Source organism: Drosophila navojoa, unplaced genomic scaffold, assembly GCF_054131105.1.
Source record: "Drosophila navojoa isolate 15081-1374.11 unplaced genomic scaffold, UAZ_NAV_1.0 NAV_Backbone_126, whole genome shotgun sequence".
NCBI classification, from domain to species: Eukaryota; Metazoa; Arthropoda; class Insecta; order Diptera; family Drosophilidae; genus Drosophila; species Drosophila navojoa.
Window position 1 is genome coordinate 13786 of NW_028301746.1, and position 17551 is coordinate 31336.

At 38.2% G+C, this 17551-nt stretch overlaps 1 protein-coding gene and 1 long non-coding RNA gene across 2 annotated transcripts; one reads left to right on the forward strand and one right to left on the reverse strand.

Moving 5' to 3' along the window:
• Positions 1-1237: 1237 nt before the first annotated feature.
• Positions 1238-9437, forward strand: LOC108657844 (dynein beta chain, ciliary-like). The gene is made up of 7 exons (XM_089265194.1): positions 1238-1694; positions 1787-2163; positions 5134-6806; positions 6864-7083; positions 7141-9179; positions 9240-9390; positions 9432-9437. The coding sequence occupies exons 1-7, from the start codon at positions 1238-1240 to the stop codon at positions 9435-9437; spliced, it is 4923 nt and encodes a 1640-aa protein (XP_089121320.1).
• Positions 9438-13207: 3770 nt separating this feature from the next.
• LOC149090476 (uncharacterized) lies at positions 13208-13865 on the reverse strand. The gene is made up of 2 exons (XR_016197597.1): positions 13533-13865; positions 13208-13372 (listed from the first exon to the last, which is right to left on the reverse strand). It is a non-coding gene; the product is annotated as an uncharacterized LOC149090476 (long non-coding RNA).
• Between the last annotated feature and the right edge of the window lie 3686 nt (positions 13866-17551).

Sequence of the window (17551 nt, forward strand, 5' to 3'; positions counted from 1 at the left end):
AATCAATTGGTGAAATGGCATGATCGGTTCGGTCATTTAAACTTTGATAGCCTAAACAAAATGATTAAAAAGGGCATGGTTAATGGACTTACAGCTAGTGTGTGTAATACAAATGACTTTGTGTGCGAAACGTGTGCAAAAAGCAAAATTTGCGTGAAGAAGTTTCCCAAAGTGTCAGAAAATCGCTCGAAAGAATTACTAGCTTTAGTTCATACAGACATTTGTGGTCCTATGCGTACGACATCACAAGGTGGAGCGCGTTATTTTGCAACATTTATTGACGATAAATCGCGTTATATGTCGGTGTACATGCTAAAAAATAAAAGTGATGTGTTTGAGAAATTTAAGGACTTTAAAAGATTAGCTGAAAATCAAACTGGAAAACGCATAAAGGCTATAAGAAGCGACAACGGGCGTGAGTACCTGAGCGGTACATTTGAAAAATTCTTATCGAGCCATGGTATAAAGAGACAACTAACTGTTCCCCCACACTCCACAACAAAATGGTGTGGCGGAACGCGCCAACAGAACACGGGTGGAGATGGCGCGAAGTATGATGGTGCATGCTGGAGTTGGTGAATCTTTATGGGGCGAGGCGATAATGACGGTTGCGTATCTACGCATTAGGGCTGAAACCGCAGCTTTGATTGGCAAAACTCCATATGAGGATTGGTATGGGAAAAAACCGAGCGTTTCTCATCTAAGAGTATTTGGTATGGAAGCCATTGTATTAAATAAAAACCATAAAAACAAGTTTTCAGCAAAAGGCGAGCAGCATATACTGGTAGGTTACTCTGAAACCGCCAAAGCTTATCGTCTGTACAACCCTGTCAAGAGAAGCGTTGTGTTATCCCGAGATGTTCTGTTTTTAGAGCACAAATTCAGGAAAGGATTGGAGCACGACCAAGGATCATCACGTGAGTCAGATGTGCTAATCCTTGAGCCAGGGGAAAAACTTGATTGCGAGCAAAATGATGAAAGTCACGACCCTGATGAGCAGCAGCAAAGTCCAGCTATTGATAGACAGTGGCAAAGTGATAGCGAAGAAGATGCTGAGGAGGAGCAGGTGACAGGAAGAAGAGGTCCAGGGAGACCACGAATTGTTCGCACTGGGCGTTCAGGTCGTCCACGAAAAGAGTACAATGTTCTGAATGTACTAGACGCTCGAAATGTTGTTGTCCCCACATGTGTTAGTGAGGCACTTCGATCAGAACATTGTGAAGACTGGAAATCGGCGATGCAGAAGGAGTATGATAGCCTGCAAACCATTAAGACATGGAGTCTGGTCGATCTTCCCAGGGGCGAAAAGGTTATTGGTTGTAAATGGGTTTTTGCCACCAAGCATGATGAGCATGGCAACGTTCAGCGTTTTAAAGCTAGATTAGTCGCGAAAGGATGCGGACAGCAATACGGAGTTAACTACACGGAAACGTTCTCTCCAGTTGCACGTTACTCCTCAATCAGATTGGTGATTGCGTTAGCTGTCGAGCACGGGATGCACTTGCATCAGATGGATGTTTCTACAGCATACCTGAACAGCGAGCTACACGATGACGTGTATATGCGACAACCAGAGGGTTTTATCGACGCTGATTATCCCAAGCGCGTACTGAAGCTGAAGAAATCGTTGTACGGCTTGAAACAGAGCGGTCGGGAGTGGAACCAAAAACTGGAGAGCACTCTTTTGGAGATTGGTTTCGTTCATGCATTTATACAAACAAAAACAAAGGGTATTTAAATATTATTGTTGTATATGTTGACGATCTTTTACTTGCATGTACCACAGCCCACATTAAGCAGCTCATATCAAACAAATTCGATGTGGTCGATGGTGGTGAGCTGCACTACTTTTTGGGAATGGAGATTGAGCGAAATGGAAAGACTGGTAGTCTCTCCATAGGCCATAAGCAGTACATTGATGACCTGCTGAAGGATTACGGCATGCAAGAGTGCAAGCCAAGCGCGACCCCGTTGGAAATTGGCTTCCAGACGAGGTGCGATGATGTTGACTGCGGCCAGGTGGATAAAACACGCTATCAATCGCTCATTGGTTCGTTATTGTATTTGGCGTTGACTACACGGCCAGATATAATACACTCTGTGGCTAAGCTGGCGCAGAGAAATGCAGATCCGCACAAGGAGCATGAGGTTGCAGCCAAGCGGGTATTGAGATATCTAAAAGGTAGCTCAGATTTGAGACTACACTATAACAAAACGGGTGTGCCTATCCACTGTTTTGTTGATGCAGACTGGGCTGGCGACAGTGACGACCGGAAGTCATTTACGGGTTGGTCATTCTACCTTGCTGGAGCAGCAGTCTCTTGGGAGTCAAAGAAGCAGAATTTAGTCGCTCTCAGTAGCACAGAAGCCGAGTACGTGGCACTTTCTACGGCAGCCAAGGAGGCGGTATATCTTAGAAAATTGATCAACGAAATGGAGCTCGGGCCATCGCAAAGGTGCTGATTTATAGCGATAATCAGAGCGCACAATGCCTTGCTAAAGATGCAAAGTTTCATTCGCGTAGCAAGCATATTGAAATAAAGTACCATTTTGTAAGGGAAATGTACAAAAATAATGTAATATATATAAGGTACATTCCCACAGATGAAATGATATCAGATGTATTAACGAAGAATTTATGTAAAGTTAAACATGAGAAATTTACAGGAATGTTAGGGTTAAAATGATACATTTTTGTAAAGTGGACATCGCGTTGAGGAGGAGTGTTAAAATTATGTATGTAAACAACGCTGAATGTCTATCTCTTTTGCTAACATTATTCTCATGTTAGGTTCTGTTAATTATAACGGACATTTCTTCGGTTATGCTTTAAGTCCATATTCGGCTACCTGCGCTGCAGCGTATATGCTTATGTTATTTTTAGTCTCTAATAAACCTCTGAATCGAATAAATACATCTTTATATACATTTTAAATTTGGAGACTCTAGCTTAAAAAATGTAGGAGAATTAATTTTTTAAGTGATCTTCGATAAGGTTTTTTATCGATAAAAAAGTATCGGAATAAGTTATCGTTTTTTAGTGATAAACTCGATATGCGCGTGATATATACAGACATTTTAAAAAAAAAGTTGAAGTCTCTAGCTCTTATATCTTCTAAAATCGACGCATTCATACATACGGACGGACGGACGGGCGGACGGACAGACAGACGGACAGGGCCAAATCGACTTAGCTTGTCGCCCTGATCAAGAATATATATACTTTGTGGGGTCTGCCACGCCTCCTTCTGCCTGTTACATACTTTTAACAAAACCATTATACCCTGATTTCCCATTTTCAATGGGTTCAGGGTATAAAATGAGTTTTCCGCGGGATTTGAACTCGCACCCAAGTCATGTTTGTCAAAAGAACAAAAACAAATTGAACCGGCACCTTTGCCGACAGCGCCACCACCTACTGTCAACAATTGTAATTAAAATGAAATCCAAAAATAAGATTCTTGTTATGAGAGTAGCGGATGGAAAATTCAAGAACAAAGCAAAAACAAATCAGTCTCATTTCAACGCTAGAGTATGCATTAATAAGTACATACATACACACATACAAATGAGCGCGTGCATAAGAAAGGTTGGAATGCTTGATGCTACATATGCGTGCAGACTTATGTGCATACATATACATGCATATATGCGTACATACATATATGAGGGCTATTTAAGAAGAAAATAATTTAAACTTATAAAATTTTTCAATTAGAAAAAGGAATAAAATAAGTATCTATTTTATAAAAAACGAAATATGTTTGAACCTCCCCCGCTGTAACATAACTTGCAACGCCTCTATCACCCACGCTATCGTTTTGCTTGACAATCCGGTAGCTAAAATACAATAAGCTAATAACAGAGCGTCATCTGAAAAAACTACAATAACAGCTAGAAAATCCAGAAATCAATCGCAATTCTTAGAATGCAAACGCTTAAGAATAGGTGTGACCGAAAGCTATTAACGAAAATTACCATACATTTGTACTCAAAAAGTGCACGATCAATATAATAATTATCGATTACTCGATAAAAATTACCAAAAGCTACAATATAATCAAAAAGCATAATTGTTTTGTACTAATTATTTTTAAAGCCAAATTACATTAAATTTACAAAGGGACTGTGAATGAGTATTCCGCAGTCGGTAGCGCCCGACTGCAACGTTCTTACTTGTTAATATTTGCGCAAGTGTGACGCCTAAAGTAACAAATCTTTTCGCGCTTAAAAAAGAAAAGGAAGGAAAAAACTCGGAACACGCTATAGTCTACGATGGATCACAAAACCGTCGACCACACTCCACGAAAATAAACTGTGTGTGCTTCTGTGTGTGTGTGTGTGTGTGTGTTTCTTAAAGGGTTCAGGGAATCTCGTAGTCGAGCAGTCTCGACTATAGCTTTCTTACTTATTTTTAAACCCTGAACCCATTGAAAATGGGAAATCAGAGCATACAAGTTTTGTTAAAATTATGCAACACGCAGGAGGCGTGGCAGACCCCACAAAGTTTATATATTCCTGATCAGGGCGACAAGCTGAGTCGATTTGGCCTTTTCCGTCTGTCTGTCCGTCCGTATGTATGAACGCTTCGATCTCAGAAAAAATTTTTTCATAGCTCCGCATATCGAGTTTATCACTAAAAATCGATAACTACTCCCGATATTTTATTATCGATTAATTAGAGCTTCCAAATTTTAAATATAGACTTATGTGTATTTTATATAATTTCGATTTTTGTTCTAATTTACCCCCACCTCTACGTCCAGAGTGCTCGAGAGTGGTCAACTAGATACTACCCTGGAATTTATAAAAAAAAAATAATTGTATAAATAATACATATAATTTTAAGACTCTAACTTTGATGTGCTAGATATAAAGGGGAATAGCAATCTGCTTTTTGTTGATCACTTGAGATTTAAAAACTGCATTATATAAAGGGTTTGGGCTGTGATTGATCAACTTTTATCTTTTGTAACCCATATGGGCGTAGATCTGTCCGTTATATCTAATTGGGATCAAACTATAAAATGAGCTGGTATCTCGTTGAACAGCATCCCAACTATTATACTATAATACTTATATTTTGATAACAAATAATTTATCTTGCTATTATTCTGTTAAATATCTGTTTAGCGTGATGATCGGCAGCGGCCTGAGGATCAAGTACTGATGCGTGCATTACGAGATTTTAATATTCCTAAAATTGTTACTGATGATCTTCCCGTTTTCATGGGTCTTATCGGAGATCTGTTTCCCGCATTAGATGTACCTCGAAAACGGAATCCTGAGTTTGAAGCTGTTATCAAACGATCAGCGATCGACCTAAAGCTACAACCTGAAGATGGTTTTATTTTAAAGATTGTACAACTTGAAGAATTATTTGCAGTGCGTCACTCTGTATTTATAATAGGTTTTGCTGGAACTGGAAAATCAGAGGTTTGGAAAACTCTGAATAAAACATATCATAACCAAAAACGGAAGCCCCATTATAACGATTTAAATCCAAAAGCAGTTACAAATGATGAATTATTTGGAATTGTCAATCCATCGACACGCGAATGGAAAGACGGGTTATTTTCTATTTTAATGCGTGATCAAGCTAATTTGGGTGGAAATGGTCCAAAGTGGATTGTACTTGATGGAGACATTGATCCTATGTGGATCGAAAGTCTAAATACTGTAATGGATGATAATAAGGTTTTAACTTTAGCTAGCAATGAGCGAATCGCGCTAACCAAAGAAATGCGTTTGCTTTTTGAGATTGCATCCCTACGTACTGCAACCCCAGCTACTGTCTCTCGAGCAGGAATCCTGTATATCAATCCACAAGATTTAGGATGGACCCCTTTTATACAATCCTGGTTGGGTACACGAACGAACGCCAGTGAAGTAGCTACGCTTAATGTATTATTCGATAAATACGTTCCCCCATTGCTTGAGCTGTTCCGAGGACGACTAAAAAGCATTACTCCTATTTCGGATATCGCCAGGTTGCAAATGACATGTTTCTTATTAGATAGTACTTTAACTCCACAAAATGTTCCTCATGATTGTCCTAAGGATTGGTATGAGATTTATTTTGTTTTTAGTGTTATTTGGGGATTTGGATCATCACTTTTTCAAGATCAGATTATTGACTGGCGTAATGAGTTCAGTAAATGGTTTCAGAACGAATATCGGGCTGTAAAATTTCCGCCATCAGGCAATATATTTTCTTATTACATACATAATGAAACTAAAAAATTTTTGCCTTGGACTAATCTTGTACCAGACTTTGAACTTGATCCTGATCTACCCCTCCAATCAAATTTGGTTAATTCTGCCGAGACAACTCGCCTTCGTTTTTTTATGGATACCCTTATTGAAGAAGACCATCCGCTAATGCTTATTGGACCATCTGGATCTGGCAAGACAATATTAATGAATGCAAAATTGAGTACTTTACCAACAGACAAATTTGCAGTTACTAATGTACCTTTTAATTTTTACACAACTTCGGAAATGTTGCAACGTATATTAGAAAAACCTCTAGAAAAAAAGGCAGGTAGGAACTATGGTCCAATAGGCAACAAGAAAATGATTTATTTTGTGGATGATATGAATATGCCGGAAGTTGATAAGTACTTTACCGTTCAACCACACACACTCATCCGTCAATTTATGGACTATCACCATTGGTACGATAGAGCGAAAATGACTCTTAAGGATATACATAAGTGCAATATTGTTTCGTGCATGAATCCATCAGCTGGATCTTTTACAATCAATCCAAGATTACAAAGGCACTTTTGTTCCTTTGCCGTAAAGTAAGTCTCTTTATTTGTCTATACATATATTCTTAATAAAAAAATTGTTATTTACAGTCAACCTAGTCAGGAAGCCTTATTTCATATTCTTAACTCAATACTCTCCCAGCATTTAGATAACCCACAACATAAATTTGATAAAAACATTATTAAAGAATGTACAGCTCTGGTCAATACAGCTATTTCCTTACATTTAAAGGTGGTTGGGTCCTTTCTTCCTACAGCATTGAAGTTTCATTACAATTTCAATTTACGTGATCTAGCAAATATATTTACGGTAAGTATTATAAAGGTGTAATTTTTGCATCGAAAATCAATATAAAAAAATATGTAGGGAGTGCTCTATGCCAATAATGAAACGTGTCCGAATTTCAATCAATTAATTCGATTATGGACTCATGAATGTTTTCGCGTATATGGCGACAAACTTGTGGATCAAGCTGATATAGGAAACTTTAAAAAAATTATTGCTGAAGTAGTGCGAAAAGGAATAGAAGGTATCAGTGAAGATATTATATATGCACAGCCCCACATATATTGCCATTTTGCAAAAGGTCTTTCGGATATTAAATATATGCCTATATTAAATTGGGATCGTTTGAAAGCGTTACTAGAAGAAGCTCAACTGCGTTACAATGATTATGTAGGTGCGATGAATTTGGTGCTTTTTGATGATGCCATGTCTCATGTCTGTCGGATTAGTCGAATCTTAGAATCCTCAAGGGGATATGCGCTTTTAATCGGTGTTGGCGGGTCAGGAAAACAATCACTTACTCGTTTGGCAGCATTTATTTCCTCACTAGATGTATTTCAAATTCAACTAACAAAAGATTATAGCGTTAATGATTTGAAAACAAATATTGCTGGGCTTTATTCAAAGGCTGGGGTTAAAAGCACTGCATGCTGTTTTTTAATGACTGATTCAGAGGTTGCACGAGAACAGTTTTTAGTGCTTGTTAACGATCTTCTGGCATCTGGGGATATACATGAACTTTTTCCCGACGACGAAATGGAAAACGTGATAGGAGCTGTGCGGAACGAAGTTAAGCAACTTGGAATTATTGACAGTCGCGAGAATTGCTGGAAGTATTTTATTGAAAAGGTACGCAGTTTACTTAAAGTTGTACTTTGCTTTTCACCGGTTGGTGCCACACTTCGGGTACGATCAAGAAAATTTCCGGCCCTGGTTAACTGTACAACAATCGATTGGTTTCACGAGTGGCCACAGCAAGCACTTGAGTCTGTATCAATGCGTTTTCTCTCAGAGATTACAGTACTGCCAATAGAACTAGCGCCGCCTGTTTCGAAGTTCATGGCTTACGTCCATAAGACGGTGAATGATATTTCTGAGCTCTATCTGGCAAGTGCAAAACGATATAACTACACCACACCAAAATCATTTCTTGAGCTTATTTCTCTTTATTCTAAGCTATTATATGAAAAAGTTAATGCTAATTTAGATCGACGAACTCGACTAGAAAATGGGTTAATTAAACTTGCAAGTTGTACTAAAGAAGTTGATGCACTACAGGATGTTCTAAAGGTACAAGAAGTGGAATTAAAAGTTAAAAATCAGGAGGCAGATAATCTTATTATTGTTGTCAGTACAGAGAACGAAAAAGTATCGAAAGAACGGGCATACGCCACTAAAGAGGAAAAAAATGTACGTCAGATTGAGGAAGATGTGGGAGCTAAAGCAAAACTCTGCGAGGAAGACTTTCGTAAGGCTCAACCAGCTCTTCTTGCTGCGCAGGAAGCCCTTAATACTCTCAATAAGAATAACCTGACAGAGTTAAAATCTTTTGGGTCGCCACCAGATGCTGTAGTCGGTGTATGCAGTGCTGTTTTAGTACTTTTTTCTGTTAATGGAAAAATTCCTAAGGACCGTAGCTGGAAAGCAGCGCGCATTATGATGGGCAATGTCGATAAATTCTTAGACAATTTAATTAATTACGATAAAAAGCACATTCACCCAGATGTAATAAAGGCATTGCAGCCATATATTCAGGACCCTGAATTTAATCCAGAAAAGATTATATCAAAATCCTCCGCAGCTGCTGGTTTGTGTTCTTGGGTAATAAATATAAACCGTTTTTATGATGTTTATCTAGTGGTGGAACCTAAAGAACGTGCTCTTGTCGAGGCTGAGAAGGAACTAAACGATGCTAGGGATAAGCTGACAGCATTAAATCAACGACTTAATGAGCTTGAGCAGGAGTTAAATATTCTACAAATTTCATTTGATGAAGCAATGGCAAAAAAACAAAAGTGTCAAGATGAAGCAGACAAAACTGCCTTTACTATTGATATAGCAAACCGATTAATAGGAGGGTTAGCCACGGAGAAAGTTCGGTGGATAGAATCCGTAAAAAAGTAAGATATATATAACATACATTAAAGGTGCGTATTCTAATTTTTTTTCTTTTAATTTAGTATTACATTGGGTATTAAACAGCTGCCTGGAGATATACTTCTTATTTCATGTTTCATATCGTATGTTGGTTGCTTTACTCGCGTCTATAGAACTGAGCTTCAGCAAAAGATGTGGATGCCAACCTTTCAAAACATGCAGGTAAACAAGACCGTACTTTTTTTTATCACTTCACAGGGTTATTTTTGGTTTAGTTTTAATCACTAAACTTTTTTGTACATCCATAAAAATATTCACATATAATTTTTAAATTATGGAAAATTAATCCTTGCATAAATTCCTCGATATATTATTATTATTTAATATGTGTGTATGTTGAATATTTTATTATAAGTTTACCCTGTGGCTCTAGACTAATTTCGTCATCAGTACTTAAATTTAAAACAATTCAAAATAGTAATTGAAGTGTCCAGGTCTAAGTGTTTAAATGAGGCTAAAAAACAAAATCATTTTTTCGATTATTCTCGGAAAAATAAAGAAAGCTCATGCTGCAAATGGTATGCATGCAAATTTCAGATCTCTAGCTTTTGTATCTTCTGAGATCGACGCACTCATACGGACGACTCATCTCGACGTCCTGATTAAGAATATATATACTTTATGGGGTCTACCACGATTTTCAATGGTTTCAGGGTATAAAAAAGTAAGAATGCTCTAGTCGAGCCTGCTGGTTAATGTGGCAGGGGATAGATAGTGGAAGGGAAAATGGCACAAGCCATCACTCACGTGCACCTTTCTCTGGGGAACCGAGAACCGCTTGCTCTCTTCGGGGATCTTCTCGTCTCTTTGGCTCGCCGCCCCTCCTCGCTCCCACGAATACCTAGCCGGTCTTTGATTTTTGTCTTTTTTTTTTCACTTCACGTTATAATAAATCTTTAAATTTTAATTTCATTAATGTTCAATTATCTCCGCTCTTCGGCGGCCACTTGTTAACTCTCACTTAAGCTAATTTTTAAACACCTCCGCTCTTCTCGGCGGCCACTTGTTAACTCTCACTTAAGCTAATTTTTAAACATCTCCACTCTTCTCGGCGTCCACTTGTTAACTCTCACTTAAGCCAATTTTAAACACCTCCACTCTTCTCGGCGGTCATTTACCAACTGCGAAAGAGCGCCTTTGACCCACGCTCAAAGCGTTCAGAATCGGCAGCGCAACTCTCCACCGCGAGCTCTCCAAGCAGGGTTGCGCCGCCGATCGCCGATAATTCCTTCACGCTTTCGGCGGCCCTTTTAAATAGTTATTTACGCTATCCATTACAAATAAACATTTTGAATTCGTTTCCTACATCTAATCGCAAATTATACCTAAACAATCTTAAAACATCTATTCGAACTCAACGCTACTTACATCTATTACTATAATTTATTCGGAAGGCGGCCATCGGCAAGCCGGTCGGGCGAACCGTCCAATTCCATGGGATGAGGGGGAGCATCTCTCGCTATAGAGGAAGGGAGAGGATCCATCCGGACTGGACCGGCCGCGGACGCGTCTCTCGCAAAATAAACAAGATTTGGCTGCACAGCCATCCGGTCCGGCAGCATCAGATCTCAGTACCAATACTTATTTTGTGTTTTCCAATACTAATTTTGGGCTCAAAAGTGAATACAAAGCTATCCTTTCGTCCGACATTTTTTGTCACATCGGTGCCATCGCCGAGTTAAAGAAAACTCTCCTGTTCAGTTTCTGGAACTCCGCGAAGAACGTTGATTGAGTTTGAACACCATTTTCTCAATTTGAAGTTGCATCGTTCAAGAAGAATTGTGGTTTGTTCCATTATGCGACATAGAAATCTCGCATTTAAACATGTATGCACTGTAACGAACCTTCGGTTTATCCCGAGTCTAAGCTGGGCTAGTTTCAGCTTGTTGAAGCCCCTGCGATATTAATTAGTCACTTGTGAATTTAGGTTTTATAGCGTAAATGTATATTCCCTTAAATAAGTTTGAAATGTACACGTCACTTAAATTTATGCTGGTTCGCTGGTTGGCTTTAGCAAAGCACTGAGCGCTCCAGCTGGGAGAGTGTCGTGCTAAAACACGCTAGTTCACCGGGACGATTCGGGAAACGCCAGGACCTCGATCTGTAAACTCAGGCGGTTCGCTCAGATATACAGGCTTCTCCTACTATCCCCACAGCACAACACTAGCTTCGTTTTCACTCACAAACCTTCTCTTGCGCACGGCTACGTGAACTCACTCAGATGTGCAGACCTCGCTTAAGCCGCTGATATGCACCGATGTCCTGGTCGGCGCCGCTGATGATGCTGGTTGCCACTTTCTTTGTCGCAAGGATTCCCCCTGGATGTCTTTGTTGTTCCCACGATGTCCTTGCTGTTCCCACGATGTCCTTGCTGTCCTTTGAAGTCCTGGCCACAGGCCCTGCTTCGGGTGGTAACGGGCCTGTTCGCCTCTGGAGCGGGGCCTTTCAGCCGCTCGTGCCCATAGAAACGGTAAAGTGGCGTTATCCGGGTGACGCCACTTTCCCGCCAAATTGTGTGGCAGCCTCCCATTAGCCGAAGTACCGTTGGTGCCCTGCGAGTGAAAGTGTCCACTACTGTCATCCAGCCCGAACGGCACATCGGCTAACGGTCACCGATGATCGTCGTGCATGCGACGCGAACCCATTGCTGAATCTGTAGGAGCGAAAGAGACCGCTTTTAACAGGACTTTGACCCCCATTAATATGTGCATACTGTGAAGAATCACATTTTCATCCCCGACCCCAACCTAGAAAAATTCATAGAAATATATACATATATTTACTTAAAATATATATACCCGGACAGTAACAAACAAACGGACAGCAACAGAAAACGACGCCTAAAAATCAAGAAACAAGTATATTGGTTTTGTGCAATGTCCGTCTTGCTGTCCGTCCGTCTGTCCTTCTGTGCGTATGAACGCAGTTCATTTCGCCGCTATTGAAGCTAGAGACTTGAAATTTTGAACACATACTCGTGTATAACTCCGATTTATAAAGTGTTAAATCCGATCCGCCCACTAGGGGAAAATGCATTTTCCGATATACCAGAAATCATGTTAGTTGAAGATCTAGAAAGTTGAAATTTGGTATGTAGATCCGCGTTGACCCCCCAAGTCCAAAAAGCTATGGTGGATATATCTACGCCCATTGGCGTGGCAAATCAGATAAAACTGTATCTCCTAAAGTTCTAAAGCTAGAACGTTGAAATTTCGCACGTGAGCTAATGCTATAATTCTATAATGACTGATGAAATTTTATGTCTACGCTTAATAGGGGCGTGGCAAATCGGACGTGAAGATATAGTGATTTTTCAAATTTGGCTATATTTTAGGTACTATTGATGCTACAGACTTGAAATTTGGTATATATACACGAGTTGACCAAGTCCAACAAGCTATAGTGGATATATGTCCGCCCAAAGGGGGCGTGGCAAACCGCAAAACTTTATATCTCCTACAGTTTAAGAGCTAGAAGCTTCAAATTTGAATAGTTGAGTTACTGGTAACCTCCCCTATCGATGCCTCAAAAATAATTGTCACGCCTCTTTGGGGGCGTGGCATATCGAAAAATACCCTTTAATTTTCACATTTTTTGAGCGTAAGCATTCAAATTTCGCATTTACGTTATCGTTAGCTCTTTCTAAGAATTGGCCAAAAATGAGGTGTCTACGGCCACTAGGGGCGTGGCAATCGGCATTTGTAGTATCAAACAGCTCAAGAGCTATCTATGTATGTACATGTATATACAAATAGGCTTAATAGGCATTAATAACACGGAAGGAAACATTTTTATAAAATTTAAAAATAAAATTTAAATATTTAAAAAATATAAAAGAAGCTAAAAAAACAAAATTGGCAATTTACAAAAAAGAGTTTTCCGCGGGATATATATTGTACACATATATACACACACACATATGCACATGCACACATACCTATTTTACATAACTATATTTACTATAAATATATAATATACCACATTTACATTCATATATTTGATTTGTGAATTTTTTGTTTTTTTTTTTTTGGCTGATATGAAAGTGGGTCCCTTGTCTTCTAGTACTTTGTGTTTTGTAAAACGAGGTGTTAATATATTTCTTCTATTTTCTTTTCGGAATATAATTTCGTCTTTGTCAAGCTGTGGTGGGTTAGTTCTGCCTATGTTTAAGCTAGCTGTGCGTTTTACTGTTTTGTCGGTTAATTGTAATTAGGTCTCTCTCCAATTTTTTGCCTTTGTGCCCTATTTGACTCACGACCCGTAAAATTGTTTTTAAATCTAATCGGATTTTCATTATCTTGACTCCAGAATCTGACTTGTCTTTGATTAAAAAAATTTTTTTTTTCAGCCATTGCTAGTTCGTAGGCTGTAATAATATCTGATGGGTTTCTTCCTCTGATACTGGGTCCTAATGGTCCCCGTAGTCCTCTTAAGAATGTGGCTAAACATTGTTTTATAAAAAAATCCTTTTTTGTTTCTCGTACTGTTAAATTGCTTTCTTTTTCATTGACAATATTTATTAAAGTCCTCTGTAAGTTGGTAATCTTTTCGTAAAGAATTTGTACAGGGTGACTCTGTGTTGTCAAAATACCTAGTTCGGAAATTAAATCTGATTCTGTTCTTTTATCCGAAAAATGTCTTATAAGTGTATTCTTTCGTGAGCTTTCCCTTGTATTTTGTTCCTAATTGCTCTTAGTATGAATAGCCCTGTAGGAGTTTGCTCTGAGCCTTTTATAAACAGGACGTTAGCGTCTTCTGCGTTTCCCTCATAAATAGGCATTGTCTTTATAAGATCAGATATGTTGAAAGTGCCCATTATATTTTGTCTATCTGAATTGGGTCCTTGAGCCGGTGGACGAACGTCCGGTGACCCATAGAAAATCGGAGATTCTTCCCTGTCTTCTATATTGGTAGTGCGTCTTGCACTTCTTGTTGTTTTTGACATGCTTTATGTGATTTATTCGTATGTCTTTAGTGTGTATTGAAGTGTGTATTATTTTTTTTAAATTAGATTTTACTTATTGTAAATACTTAAGTGGGATAATGAAGGTACGTTATGTGTTGTAATCCACTTGTAGTGTGACTTTGGACTGTGGTTCGCAGTTCTTGCGTTTCCTTTATTCTCTCTTCTTCCCTTTGTTTTCCTTGTTCTGTGAATAATACTATTATTTTTTAAAATATATGTTATATATATATTTTTATTTTTATTTTTTTTTGTTATTTTAAACTGTGCTGAAGCGAGGCATTATTCTTGCGCGTTGCAGTTATCATGCCAAAGGGCGGACAAACATCAGTCATGCTTTGTAGCATACGTAGGTATGTATATTTTGTTGTTTTTTTTTTTTTTTTTTTTTTTCTTTATAATGTAATGAGTACACACACATTTCTTCTTACCTACATTTGTATAGTGTGATATTTTAAATCTTATATTTTGTTATTTTATTTATTTGTTTCCTCTTCTATTTTTTATAAACTTGAAGTCGTCCAGGATCCTTGCTCGATGCAGTGACCTTGTTCAGACATCAAGTTTTTACTGTTTTGAGTTTAATTTCGTAATTATACTCATTCACGAAGTGAATTACTATATTGGTTTTGTGCAATGTCCGTCTTGCTGTCCGTCCGTCTGTCCGTCCGTCCGTCTGTCCGTCTGTCCGTATGAACGCAGTTCATTTCGCCGCTATTGAAGCTAGAGACTTGAAATTTTGAACACATACTCGTGTATAACTCCGATTTATAAAGTGTTAAAATTTTCCCGATCCGCCCACTAGGGGCGGGGCAAATCGGAAAATGCATTTTCCGATATACCAGAAATCATGTTAGTTGAAGAGCTAGAGAGTTGAAATTTGGTATGTAGATCCGCGTTGACCCCCCAAGTCCAACAAGCTATAGTGGATATATGTCCGCCCAAAGGGGGCGTGGCAAACCGCAAAACTTTATATCTCCTACAGTTTAAGAGCTAGAAGCTTCAAATTTGAATAGTTGAGTTACTGGTAACCTCCCCTATCGATGCCTCAAAAATAATTGTCACGCCTCTTTGGGGGCGTGGCATATCGAAAAATACCCTGTAATTTTCACATTCTTTGAGCGTAAGCATTCAAATTTCGCATATATGTTACCGTTAGCTCTTTCTAAGAACTGGCCAAAAATGAGGTGTCTACGGCCACTAGGGGCGTGGCAATTGGCATTTATAGCATTAAATTGCGACATTTATATGCTTGAGCTATCTATGTACATTTGTAAATGTATATACAAATAGGCTTAATAGGCATTGATAACACGGAAGGAAAGATTTTATAAAATTTAAAAATAAAATTTAAATACTTAAAAAATATAAAAGAAGCTAAAATAACAAAATTTGCAATTTACAAAAAAGAGTTTTCCGCGGGATTTGAACTCGCACCCAAGCCATGTTTGTCAAAATAACAAAAGCAAATTTAGCCGGCGCCTTTGCTGACAGCGCCACCACCTACTGTCTACGATTGCAATTAAAATGAAATCCAAAAATAAGATTCTTGTTATGAGAGTAGCGGATTGTAAATTCAAGAACAAAGCAAAAACAAATCAGTCTCATGTCAACGCTAGAGTATGCATATATGTGTACATACATACACACATACAAATGAGCGCGTGCATAAGAAAGGCTGGAATGCTTGATGCTACATATGCGTGCAGACTTATGTATGTACATACATATACATGCATATATGCGTACATACATATCTGAGGGCTTTTTAAGAAGAATAAAATATCTATTTTATAAAAAACGAAATATGTATGAAAAAAAAAAAAAACTTAACCTTGATGGGGACTTGAACCTCCGCCACTATAGCATAACTTGCGACGCCTTTAGCGCCCACGCTATTGCTTTGCTTTAGAAACTGGTAGCTAAAATACAATAAGCTAATAACAGAGCGTCATCTAACAAAACTACAATAACAGCTAGAAAATCCAGAAATCAATCGCAATTCTTAGAATGCTAAAAAGCGCGCTTTTGTAATGTAAGCAAACGCTAAAGAATCTGCAATAGGTGTGACCGAAAGCTATCAACGAAAATTACCATACATTTGTACTCAAAAAGTGCACGATCAATATAATAATTATCGATTACTCGATAAAAATTACCAAAAGCTACAATATAATCAAAAAGCATAATTGTTTTGTACTAATTTTTTTTAAAGCCAAATTAAATTAAATTTACAAAGGGACTGTGAATGAGTATTTCGCAGTCGGTAGCGCCCGACTGCAACGTTCTTACTTGTTTTGTTAAATATGTGTAAATTTTCCTTGGTTGTCTTGTTCGCTCTGTCCAATACATGCATCTACATATGTACATACATTTGTATAATTACCACAAAGAATGTACAGCTACTGAAATATAAGCGCGCCTCTTCAATTCAAACCCAAAATCGTTCGCACAATTTTTAGTTGAGGTAGGCACACGCCAATGTTCATGTCGAATGTATACATACATAAACATACACCCACGCATATATAAATGCACAAAGGCAGTCAAATGCTTCTACAATGATCACCCCATCAGCAGAGAGCATCGAGAGAGAGAGAGAGAGAGAGCAAGAAAACATTGAGCATAGAGGGATCTTTTGTTCAACATTTGACCATCTCGGTCGAGCGCGTGAAGCGAAATGATTGTGCTTTCGTATATTTTCGTTGCTCGAGCCTAAAACTAATTCGCCGAGCGAATTCAAAGCCATCTGGGGCGCTAAAGTCCCAGAAAAAGCGTGCAAAAAGCTTTCCACTAGTTGTCTACAATATAATCAAAAAGCATAATTGTTTTGTACTAAATTTTTTTAAAGCCAAATTAAATTTGAAATAAGAATAAATGCCCCTTTGTAAACATAGCATCATGTATACGGACTGTGAATGAGTATTCCGCAGTCGGTAGCGCCCGACTGCAACGTTCTTACTTGTTGAATTTAAGTATTTTGGAGTGTTTAAAATAATTTACTGCATGTATAATAGACAAAAATTCTTTATCAATTGTACTATAATTTTTCTCATGTTTATTAAGTGTTCTTGAAACATAACCAATTGGTTGTCCCTGTTGAGATAAAACTGCACCTATGGAAAAATCACTGGCATCTGTAGTAATTGTAAATGGTTTGTCAAATTCTGGATATTTTAATATTGGGTGTGAACTTATGAGCGCTTTAAGATTTTCAAATGCATCTATAAAATGTGGATTATTTGTATTAATTGATACACCTTTTTTGTAAATATCTTATCATTGGGTAAGCTATTTTGGAATAATCTTTAAAAATTTTTCTGTAAAATCCTGTCATGCCTAAAAATCCTTTTAATTGTTTTTCCGTTTTTT